Genomic DNA, 13,000 nt, shown 5'->3' on the forward strand with positions numbered 1-13,000 from the left:
ACAAGGAGATAGCGCTTCTTGCCACAGCATCAAGTGATGATGAACCAACTCTCTTGTGAATGGAGATGCCAAGATTAGGGAGGAAATTGATAGAGTTTAATCTTGTCATTAATTAGAATATATGCATGGTTCTATTTTGTTTACATGTAGTATAGGTCACTGCATATTTAGTTTGGCTCCAGCTCATTGGCGAGATGCCGACGTGCCGTGCGATGCGGTGGTGCGAGAATGGAGCAAACAACGTTCATGAAGACCAAGCTCAACTGCATGTGGAGTGCTGCGAGAAGTAGCCGAATTGCAAGCAAGACAAGGTCAGTATTAGCCGAGTGAATCGGTCCTAGCTGTACATGAGATTTAGTTGTTGCTAGTGATTAGCCGCATATGCTGCGATTAGTGGTAATCATGTATTGGGATTTCTTGGCAAATAAGTAGGATTAGTTAGTTACTTAGTGCATGGGCATCCCACGTCTGTGTGCATGGCGTGAGTTGTGGCTGTGTGGGTTTGGCCATTGTAATCTCTTTGCATGTACTGAGTCTATATAAACAAGAAAACGATGTGAGCTAGTGGCCACATCAACCAAAAGCCTGTGTGTTTTGTTCAGTTCTTGTGTGTTTGCGTCCACCGAGTAAATACAAGTGTTTATGTTAGTGCTAGTGATTAGTACTTAAACATTCAGAGAGGAGAGATTCCTAACAATTGGTATCAGAGCCAATTTATGCCCAAGATCCTGCGCTTCAACAAGATGTCCATCGTCGAGCACTCCGCGTCGCGATCGATGAGGGAAGGCGGCGTGTCGCTGCCATACCCGATGCTCACCTCCACCAACTACTCCACCTGGGCGATCAAGATGGAGGCCAACATGGAGGCGCAAGGCATTTGGGATGCCATCGAGTCCGCGGCTGATGATGTCGTGGAGAAGAAGAAGGACAAGATGGCGTTGGCATGTCTTTTTGGGGCCGTCCCTGATGAGGTGCTGCAGCAGATCGCCAACAAGAAGACGGCGAAAGAGGCTTGGGAGAGCCTAAAGACAAGATTTCTTGGTGTTGATCGAGTGAAGAAGGCGCGGGTGCAAACTTTGAAGAGTGAATTCAAGGCACTATGCATGAAGAAAACCGAGACCATCGATGAGTTTGCAGGCAAAATCAGTGGCCTAGCAAACGCAATGAGTGGTCTTGGTGCAACCATGACGGACGATGAGCTCGTCAAGAAGCTACTTGACTCAGTGCCTGAAAAGTTTTTGCACATAATTGCAGCGATAGAGCAATTCTGCGATTTGGACACCATGCCATTTGAGGAGGCTATTGGCCGCCTCAAAGCTTTCGAGGAGAGGATACGGAAGCACAGTGACAATTATGGGGAGCAGCTTCTTCTCACCACACGCAACACTGATGATGGTGCTGGTCGAGCCCGCAGCAAGAGGTTTGATAAATCCAAGGTGATGTGCTATCACTGCCAAGAGCTCGGTCATTTTGCGTTTGAGTGTCCAGCAAAAAAGAAGAACAAGGAGATAGCGCTTCTTGCCACAGCATCAAGTGATGATGAACCAACTCTCTTGTGAATGGAGATGCCAAGATTAGGGGGGAAATTGATAGAGTTTAATCTTGTCATTAATTAGAATATATGCATGGTTCTATTTTGTTTACATGTAGTATAGGTCACTGCATATTTAGTTTGGCTCCAGCTCATTGGCGAGATGCCGACGTGCCGTGCGATGCGGTGGTGCGAGAATGGAGCAAACAACGTTCATGAAGACCAAGCTCAACTGCATGTGGAGTGCTGCGAGAAGTAGCCGAATTGCAAGCAAGACAAGGTCAGTATTAGCCGAGTGAATCGGTCCTAGCTGTACATGAGATTTAGTTGTTGCTAGTGATTAGCCGCATATGCTGCGATTAGTGGTAATCATGTATTGGGATTTCTTGGCAAATAAGTAGGATTAGTTAGTTACTTAGTGCATGGGCATCCCACGTCTGTGTGCATGGCGTGAGTTGTGGCTGAGTGGGTTTGGCCATTGTAATCTCTTTGCATGTACTGAGTCTATATAAACAAGAAAACGATGTGAGCTAGTGGCCACATCAACCAAAAGCCTGTGTGTTTTGTTCAGTTCTTGTGTGTTTGTGTCCACCGAGTAAATACAAGTGTTTATGTTAGTGCTAGTGATTAGTACTTAAACATTCAGAGAGGAGAGATTCCTAACATTCTATTCATGTCAATCTTCCTCGTACTTTGCCTTTCCCCTAAGTGAATCATGATCAACAGGAACTTACTGGCGATGACTGCAGGCATGTGATGTGGACGAAGGCTGCAGGAACAGAATGCTGGTGTTGACAGCGATGCACCCCTAGTTCCTCCCTAGCCATCGCGGTGCTGGTTTCCCACGGCGAGTTGAGATGGTGACCAAACAGGGCGCAGAGTCGCGATAGGAGCGGTGCGGTTGGCAAACAGGGCACGCGCGCGTAGCCATCGGTGGTGCGCAGCGTCGAGGGGCGTAGATGACGCCGAGGCGAAGAGGCTAGGGCTGCGCTTTACGGATGACGGCGCCGGTGGTGGCAATGCAGGGGACGACCATCGGCGTCTCGCGGCGGGGAATGCTGGCATGGGAGCGCATCGTGGAGGGCGGTGAGAGCCGAGACGATGGGGGAAGGGGCGAGGGGCACGACCGCGTGGGAAGGAAAGGGGAGGAAATCGCGTTTGCAGAGGCGGAGGAGAAGAGATCGCGTCAGAGCGGAAGGTTGGGGAGAAGATCGCGCAATTCCTTCACTTCCTCCGCCGGGGTGACCTGTATGCCGCAGCTATCGTTGGATTTGATGGAATCATTTTGGATCATCGGATTTGATGAATGAGTAATGTAGGTGTAAGAGTGAGTTGGTGAATTATTATAGGGTAGATTAATTAAAAATGTATATTTAAAATTATGTAAATTTTATCTGCCAATTATAAGTATGTCACCCCAACCCCATATACTGCCACTGGTGGTATTTAATATATGAAAAGCTACATTTTAATTAGTCACTGTTGTTTTACTTTTAAGTGTTTTTAATCTTTTGATGTAAAACTGTATAAGTAATTAATTTTCAATGAGCTATAAGGTGAATTAAGCAGATTTTTTTTGACTGAAAAGTGAATTAAGCAGATTTTATCATAAACTTAAGTAAATCATTAGTCAATTGTTTAATATAAACATATAGCCGGGAGGATTTGATCAAAGGCAAGGTGGATGGAAAATTTCTTCCACAAATAAGTTGATCACAGTGATTAGAGCTTTTCTTTTGCCCTTGCGAACTACCGAGAGAGGTACCCAAATGATGACTTCAGAATTTTGAAGGTACGACCAATGAAAAATTATTTTGGCATCTCATAATTAATACTATGTTGATCTAGATACATAGCCAAAAGCCACTTATATTTTGGAATGAAGATTGTAGTTTTTGAAGGAGACAAGGATGGTAAAATTTAATATTTACCTACATATGAATAACCGGTCTTAGTACGTCTTAGTACAATATTGACTAAACTAAGAATCATGATGATATAACCGTTTATTTGCACAAACTACAGTATATTAATTGGGATCAAATGATATCCAGTATACCTCCACTCTTTGTTCAATGTTGATCGATAGATACTCCAAGTAGCCTTGCATGCCCTGCCCCATGGACGCCATTGACAGCTTACCTACCGAAGGAAATGTTTTTCCTCTTACTATCTATCTATCTATCTATCTATCTATCTATCTATCTATTATCTATCTATCTATCTTCTATCTATCTATCTATCTTCTATTATTTATTATCTATCTTCTATCTATCTTCTATCTATTATCTATCTTCTATCTATCTATCTATCTATCTTCTATCTATCTTCTATCTATTATATACTAAAAGTCCATTAAACTTCCTATAAACGCTCTCAAGCCGCCACGTAGCGCTCTACAAACGCTCCTAAGTCGCCACGTGGCGCTCTAATAAATTAGAAAAAAATACTAGAAAAAAGAAAATCATCTCACCATTGATTTTTACTTAAATCAGTAGACCCATTATTTTTAACCATTAGATCGATTTAAAGGAATAGATACTCAAACCAACCTATGGGCCTATTAGATCTATCTCGCAGAATTTCTAACCTTCCCTTCCCCTGTAGTACTTGCCACCGTACGTAAGTACGTACATATGTGCAACGTATTCCACATGCCCTCCCCTTTTTCTCCTATTTTCTAAAAACTCATTATAAAATAGTTTTAATTTTAAATAGCTAAATAATCATGATTTTCAATTTATATACAGCATTAAATTCATTTGTGCTATTTTTATTTGTAATTAAATAAATACATCAAGATCGGTATTGCATATATTTTGCTAGGTGAAGAAAAAACTGAAATACCTATAAACGCTCTCGTATCGCCACGTGGCATTCCTACAAATACTCCTAAATTGATACATGACATTTCAATAAATTAGTAAAAATAAAAAACATGCTCCCTTGATTTTAAGTAAATTAGTGGGTCTAATATCCTGAACCATCAGATCTATCTGTAAATTAAAAACAAATCCCAATTTCCAATCGTTTGTTTTGCGTGTACGTGTACGGATCTACACCCAACCTCCCTTTCCTTCTCTCTCTCTCTGTGTTTTTTTTTTCATTTCTAACGAACTGTGTTTTTTTTTTCATTTCTAACGAACTCTCACTTTTTATGTATGGTAACTAAAATGATATCTAATCCCAACTTATTTTCAACTCGGTTAGACTAAGCTCAGCTCATTGTGCACTTCAAGGGCTGCATGACCTTTATGGGTTTTACAAAAAAAATAGACAATCTTTCAACAATTGTAGCTTTTAAATTATAAATTCAATTCATATGTATGTTAGAACCATAGTTTCAATATACTTATCTATAATATACTTAAAAATCCATTAAAATTCCTAGAAACGCTATTAAACCGTCACGTGAGATTTCTAAAAATGCTCCTATACCGCTATATGGAGGCAACATTTAGCTCTCGATTTTTAATTAAATAGGTGGTTCCACATTATTTTAGACCATTAGGTTAGAATAAAAAAGAAGCTATTCCTCCCTCTCTCATCTCACCCCGCGTGTACGTACGCCTCCCTCATCCGTACGCATGTAACGTATATGCGCCCCACTTTTTTTACTCTCCATTTAACCTTTTCTTTATTTAGTTTTATATTGAATACCCTACAATATATCGGTCTCACCTATGATTTTTTATGCTATTGATATTTGAGCATATATTTGATCATTCACTTTAATATAAAAAAATATGTAATTATAATAGGAAATCCTAAATATTCTGAGAAAAATATAAAACATCTGACCCTTGATTTTCACTTAAATCGATAGACCAGTTATTTTATACCATTAGATCAGAGATCTATTAGGAAAATAACACTTAACAAACCGGGAAAAAAAAATCCCGCGTACGTATAATACATAGTATTGTTCACTGGGCAAAAAAGCCAAAAAAAAAAAATCTTGTGTAAGTGTGTACTCCTACTATTCGCCGAATAAAAATAGTTTTACTATGTGAGATGCGCTTAAGAAAAAACCGCATGGATTTTAAAGAAGATGAATGGATTAGATTAGAAGTCACCTAACATCCTAACACGACTACAGAAGATGCCATATGTGCCGATTTGTATCGTAGGATGAAAATCCGGCACCAATTTATCAATATCAATACCAGCAACCGACACCTATGAGGAAAATAGAACAAACACCTTTAGCTTTGCACGAGAAAAAAAAAAGAAAGCTGGCTCGAATCGAGCTGAACTTGCCAACCACACCACCACTGCCATCATCCTCCTGGATCCACCGTTGTCGTCCTTGAGCCCATTTCCCCGCCGCCAACATCTCCCGCATTTGACAGTGAAAATGAAGAGGCTGAGTGGGAGAGGGAGATGGGTTGTTGCCAAGCTGTCATCGTTGTCCCAATGCTGTACCCCCGCCGTCGCTGCACCGCCCCGACGAAACAGCTTTGGCCGTGCCCACGCCGTCGTTGCGCCATATTGCCGTTGTCGTTGTGCCTTGCCAAGGAAACGTCTTTCATGCTATACCCTCACCGTCGTCACTCCGTACCACGAAATGTACAGCTGTCGCGCCATGCTAGCGAGACAGGAAGGGGAGGGGGGAGAGGGATGTCACCGCCGATGGGGAGGGGAGGGAGAAAGCGGAGGGGCGGAGGGGATTATGATTCTTACCACCGAGATATTTTAAGGTAAATTGTTGGACAATGGAATTGAATAAATTGTCACCTTTTTCTTATAAAAACCTCAAGTAAATGTTTTGATTAAAAAGAGGTGTGTGGGACTATGTTCTAGCCCTTAATTTACAAGTTACCCAAACATAACATTCAGGACAATGATAATAAATAATCGTGACTGGCCGGTGTAGATGTAATCGGGACAAAGTGATTTTAGTTTAATATGAGTGAAATTCAGTATATCAAAGACTATAAACTATTTCACAGTATAGAATATTCTTTTTCAAATTTCTTAATTATAATGTAGTTTATCGTACATATAACGAATACGATGAGGGAGGATTTCTTTAAGCATTCTTTTTACAATCAATAAATAACATGCCCGCGCATCTGCGCGGGCTTCCTTCCTAGTTGAACTGAAAGAGACCAAATTTTCTCTTGGTTATGACTTGAGAAAATACCAGTGGATTGAGGTAAGACAAAATTGTGGCTATAAATCAAATTCAATGATAAGACTAATAAATTGAATTTCTTATAGAGGGGAGTGGTAGTTTTAGTTCTTGATATTTTTTTTATTTCCTATATCCTGAGGTTGTTTTAGAATGTGTCACGACAATCCCAATTGTAAAGTATAAATGAGTTTAGTACTATCAATGGTTTGATTAGGAGAAATGTTAACCAAGGATGAACCTGCCATGGGACTAAGGGGTCTCGAGCCCCACTACCGGCGTTAGGAACATGAGAGTCCCACTGAGCACCCTCTAAAATTATTTGGCATACATCCAAAAGAAATATAGATTTAAGTTTTATCCAGTTTATTAAGCTCTACCTGCTATTTCTTTCTGGTTTCGTCACTGATGTTAAATTATGTCTTTTGTTACCTACAGTCAAAGGGGTGTTGCAGTTCTGATGGAAGGGGTAATGCGGGTAGCTCGCCTGTTAATTGAGCAGGAGCCAACAACCCAACTATAACCCTCTTTAGTTCCCACGCAAAAACTTTTCACCCTGTTACATCAAATGTTTGGACACACGCATAGAGTATTAAATATAGATAAAAAAAAACTAATCACATAGATTGCGTGTAAATTGCGAGACGGATCTTTTAAGCCTAATTGCTCCATGATTTGACAATGTGGTGCTACAGTAAATATTTGCTAATGACGGGTTAATTAGTCTTAATAAATTCGTCTCGCAGTTTTCAGGTGGAATTTGTAATTTGTTTTGTTATTAGGCTACGTTTAATACTTCAAATGTGTATCTGTATATCTGATGTGACACGCCAAAAATTTTCGTTCGCGAACTAAACGGGCCCTATGTACCAGAAAACAACTAGTACATATGACGAACTAGTGTCAAATTCAATCAATCGAGTGATCGATTATTTAGAAGATCTTTTAGTAATAAAAATGAGTCAGCATCACTGAAGAAAAACAAACGTAGCATCATGATCTGCCTGCACAGATACTACCATTATCGATATCTGCACTTCTTCCACGGCTATAAAAGGGCACCAATACAAGCCACAATTGTTGCTCATCACAAGCCACAAAGATATATCATATCATCTCATCTCATCAGGAGTCAAGACTGCGACACATAGTGAAGTGAAGCCCACTTAGCTAGCTTGCAATTGAGATCTTGCAGAGAATTGTGAAGATCTAGAGCTATAGCCATGGCTCTGCAAGTGCAAGGCCTTGTGGACTGGAGGGGAAGACCGGTTGATCCCAGGAGGCATGGTGGTCTGAAGGCAGTAATGTTCATCTACGGTAAGTATATAACTTCCTTAATCCGCAGTCGTCGGATCAGAAATCAATGGTCAGGATCAGCTCAAGGGCCCCTGATCGGCATTTGTTGGGTTGTTTCCTTGTGCAACTGAAGAGGACCAGCTGTCCTAGCAAATAACACATGATGATGCATCAAATTTTATTTATTTCTTTCTTCATTGGAAAATGGAGAGCTGAACCAGCACATAGTCCCTCTAGTTTAATAATACTTATTGTTTTAGACGAGGATATGATCTCAAAAACCAACTTTAACCACTATTTTCTATTATAATATATATATAAATATCAATAAATATATAATTATATCGAAGTACGTACTTTTTAAAACTAATATTTTGAAAATTATCCACAGTTAAATATTTTAAAGTTTAACATTAGCCTTATCCAATACAACAAGTATTGTCAACCGGGAGAGAGTACCACATTTAAAATAAAATTATTTATCTATTGCTTCAAGAACACTAAGTTACATAATTTTTTTTTAAGTAAAGAAGGATAACATTTTGTTCTTGAGAAAGGGATGTATTTATCGTTATAAAAGGAGAACATGGTATTTACCGTTATTCATTTACAAACTATAGGCTGATCATACACAATTTTCTTTAATTTGCGCTTGCAGTCTTGATTGTGATGACCAACATGGGGAACATTCCCACTATGCTAAACATAGTGAGCTACCTGCATGGCACAATGCACATGGGCATCGCCGATGCCTCCACCACCGCCGCCAACTTCTACGGTGCAATCTGTGTCTTCTCCTTCCTCGGCGCCTTCATCTCCGACTCCTACATCAAGCGCTTCTACACCATCCTCATCTTTGCTCCCATCGAAATTCTGGCAAGCATCCTAAACCATTCGTACATCTTTAGGATTATATGAATGGTACTTTAAGCTTTTGGGTCTACTGGTTGGCCAATAGTAAAGTGACAAAGGCTCAGTTCTTAATTATAAAGTTAAAACATGTTTAGTCTATCTCATCAATGGTTTAAGGTTTGAGTAACTTTTCCAATTGTTTTTATTGGATTCTATATCAGTTGATATTATTCTACTACCAAAATTATCATCAGTAGAAAATTAGAAGCTTTGAGTAATTTAGTCACTAATAATTAATAAGTGTTTTAAAAAAACTATTCCCTTAGATAATACAAATAAATACAATCCGTTAGATTAAAAAGATACCTAAATTTTACTACCAATAGATACAACCGTAAAATAATTTAATTTCACATTTCACTGTTTACAATATACCTTGTTTCACTTTTCAATTAGGTTTATTACATACTTTCATTATATATCAAAACATATCAAAATAAGTTTCGCTTTGCACTAAGTTGCTTCCTATAATAGATGAAGAGAAGCCTTGTAAAATACGAATACAACCTATGAAACTTCTCGAATTTAGATCATTTTTCATGATGTTTCTTTCAAATTTTATGAAATTTCTATAGGTTTGACGAAGCATATAATGGTATTAAGTAAAAACTAAGGGCATCCGCAATGGTTATCTATAGGCTCTCTACAAGAGATCCATGTCAGCATATTTTCATACTTGGAAGAGATTAAATGAAGAGAGAGAGAGCAAAGCTATCTACTAACCTGGAGATAGTCTATAGAGAAAAACGAGGCAATGGATTACAGAGCTATAGTTACCCATATAGACATACTATCGAAGTTGTTTATTATTAATCTAGTCTAATGCTGAGATGTACATGTTTTATAGATAGCACCTTATTTTACCATTGCGGGTGCTCTAATATCGTTAGACCTATTGTAAAGTGAAAATTTGTAGAAAACCTTGCGCGCGCAAAGCAAAACAAAGTACACTTTACCCGGTGTAAAGTACAATTTACTCCATCCTTCAAAAAAAAAAATCAATCTAACTTACTGTACTTAATTTATTAGTGCAAGTGAAAAACCAAAAACCACTATATATGGATTAATAATGTATTAATGTGATTATCACTTGGTAGGGATACATGCTGCTAGCATGCCAAGCGCACTTCCCGTCGCTGCACCCGCCGCCGTGCGACGCCGCCGCCGGCCAATGCGCGGCGGTGAGCGGGCGGAACCTGAGCCTGCTCCGGCTGGGCCTGTACGTGATCCCGCTCGGCGAGGGCGCGCTGCGGGTGTGCGGGGCGGCGCTGGGTGGCGACCAGTTCGACGGCGGCGAGGTCGGCGGCGACGACCCGGCGGCGGCGGCGGCGGCGGAGGCCCGGGGGAAGGCGAGCTTCTTCAACTGGTTCGCCTTCTGCATCTCGCTGGGGGGGCTCGTGGGGCTCGTGCTCGTGGTGTGGGTGCAGAACAACGAAGGGTGGGACCTCGGATTCGCGCTCGCCGCGCTCATGGCGCTCGTCGCCATGGCCGTCGTCCTCGCCGGCCTCCCCTTCTACCGCCACCGCGTTCCCACCGGCAGCCCGCTCACCAGAATCCTCCAGGTAACTCAAAGTAGTAGTACTCAACTGATCTGATCAGAGTGGCACATCAAAGAAAAATTTCGATAAAAACATTTGAATTCGTAACAAATTTGCACTGAATTTGGACACACGGAGTGAGATGCTTGCAGTGGCAAGGGGATGTGGTTTCAGTTCCCAACACGCTTATAATTTTTTCTTAAAAGATATTTGAAGGGATGTCATTTATATTGTCTTCTTAAAAAAAAGTTTAGAGAGACGTCTTTTCCTTCAAATCATGTATTTTTTTAGAAAAGTACAGAGTACCGAGCTGAGATACCGAAGAAATTTTGGGATCAAAGCTTCAAATTTTAGAAAATTTCTCTTTTTTAAAAAAAAAATCTTATCAAATTTTCACTGAATTTGGATAGTTTCTTCTTTCGTTTTTTTTTTACCATGGTACATCCTTCCGGGACCTATCAGTAGACCTGAAATTTTCTACAATTATGAAATTAAGTTATTTCTTGGAAGAGTATATATAAGTCCCTATCTATATCTACTTTCCTTAAGCATAATATAGATTTAAAATTTGTGAGCGCTGTATGGAGATTGTGAATTTGCTGGTAATTTGTCGGAGAGATGTGTGTATAAATTTTTAATCATCCAACATTTTGATTTTTGTGTGAAATTTGACAGGTTTTTGTGGCGGCGTTCAGGAAGAGGAACGTCACGATGCCGGAGAGCTTGGTGGAAATGCAGGAGTGTTCTGACGGCTCGACCATCGAGCTGCTGGATAAAACTCCAGACTTCAAGTAAGCCTGAAATTTAAGTAGTATCTCGAATCTAAAGGGAATTTTGTAATCCATTTAATTTTAGATTTTCCAACCTGTGTTTCACTTTTAGTATGGCCATAATTTCTCCCTTGTGTCGTTAATTTGTTAACCCCTCGCCCCTCCTAATAACTTTTTTGTATTTTGGCAATTTTTTACTCCATCTCAATATATCCTGCAAAACTCATGTTGTCATCATTAAAAAAACATTATCACAATGTAAAGGATTTCTTTTGTATTTCATTGAATTTTATATTTTCGAATTTATTTTACCATGAATTTTCTCTCTCTCTCTCTCTCTCTTTCAGAGAGGAGTATTTTTTATACAATATTTTTAATTTAGAAACATAGCCCTCAAACAAATCAATCTGAAATTAGCTTCTATGAATTTTCTCAAACAAATCAATCTGAAATTAGCTTCTATGAATTTTCTCTTGTGTGGTTAATTTGTTAATTTTGGTGGCATTTCTCTTTGGTGTGTGTGCAAGCTTAGGTTCCTGGACAAGGCGGCGGTGGACGACGGCGACCGGCGGCGATGGTCGGCGTGCACGGTGACGCAGGTGGAGGAGGCGAAGATCATCCTCCGCATGCTCCCCGTCTTCCTCACCTCCGTCCTCGGCTACGTCCCCATCCCTCTCCTCCTCACCTTCACCGTGCAGCAGGGCGGCGCCATGGACACCCGCCTCGCCGGCACCAGCGTCCCGCCGGCGAGCCTCTTCGTCGTCCCCATCGTCTTCCAGATGCTCATCCTCGTCGCCTACGACCGCGCCGCCGTGCCGTGGCTCCGCCGCGCCACGGGCTACGCCGCGGGCGTCACCCACCTCCAGCGCGTCGGCCTCGGGTTCGCGTCCAGCGCCGCCGCGCTCGCGCTCGCAGCCGCCGTGGAGTCGCGCCGCCGCCGCTGCCTCGGCGTCGCGGCGCCGGCCATGTCGGTGTTCTGGCTGACGCCGCAGTTCTTCCTCCTCGGCGTCATGGACGTCACCTCCTTCGTCGGCCTCCTCGAGTTCTTCTACAGCGAGGCGTCCGCCGGCATGAAGTCCATCGGCGGCGCCGTCTTCTTCTGCATCCTCGGCGTCGCGTCGTGGCTTGGCGGCGCCCTCATCCAGGCGGTCAACCGCGCCACCGCCGGCGGTGCCGGACACGGCGGTTGGCTCGACGGCGCCGACCTCGACGCCAGCCACCTCGACCGGTTCTACTGGCTGCTCGCCGTGTTCGAGCTCGTCGCCTTCTTCCTCTACCTCTACTCCGCATGGAGGTACACGTATAGGCATCATCCACGTGTTCAGCCATCAATGGAGGATGCCAAGGTATCCGCGACAGCGACGACGACGACGAAGAAAGCCGAGGTTTGAGTGACAGTTGAATCTACTACCTCCGTCTCAGGAATGTAGCTATTTCTGGCTATGAATCTTGGACATGTTTTGTTTTCATGGTTCATAGTTGAAGATAGCTTTATTTTAGAACGAAGGTAGTAAAATGAAAGCTGTGATGGCTCTATGTACCATAGAAAAAAAATGTTGTAGCTAATGATCCTATAGGTGATGATGAGACAGTAGTGTGGGTTTGAACCCTTTGATTGAGAAATGGATGGCTGAGATTGCGTGCGGTTAGTGTTGTGCAGTCACAATAGCAACCGCACTGTAACTCAGTCCAGTGTTACAGAGAGGCTCTCGTATAAATGTTAGTATTTTGAATATTTCATGTTTTGGATTGATATAATCTAATAAAACTGAAAAGATCGTTGGTGGATATTATGTATGGTTACTACTTAACTGTGTGG

At 41.6% G+C, this 13,000-nt stretch overlaps 1 protein-coding gene across 1 annotated transcript; it reads left to right on the top strand.

The window, feature by feature from the left end:
• The first annotated feature begins 7,749 nt into the window (after nucleotides 1-7,749).
• On the top strand, nucleotides 7,750-12,969 carry LOC4351831 (protein NRT1/ PTR FAMILY 4.6). The gene is made up of 5 exons (XM_015763370.3): nucleotides 7,750-7,982; nucleotides 8,620-8,837; nucleotides 9,971-10,435; nucleotides 11,087-11,202; nucleotides 11,714-12,969. Exons 1-5 carry the CDS (start codon nucleotides 7,889-7,891, stop codon nucleotides 12,570-12,572), a joined length of 1,752 nt encoding a protein of 583 aa, XP_015618856.1. The 5' UTR covers nucleotides 7,750-7,888; the 3' UTR covers nucleotides 12,573-12,969.
• The last annotated feature ends 31 nt before the right edge of the window (nucleotides 12,970-13,000 follow it).

Source organism: Oryza sativa, chromosome 12 (assembly GCF_034140825.1).
Source record: "Oryza sativa Japonica Group chromosome 12, ASM3414082v1".
NCBI lineage: Eukaryota > Viridiplantae > Streptophyta > Magnoliopsida > Poales > Poaceae > Oryza > Oryza sativa.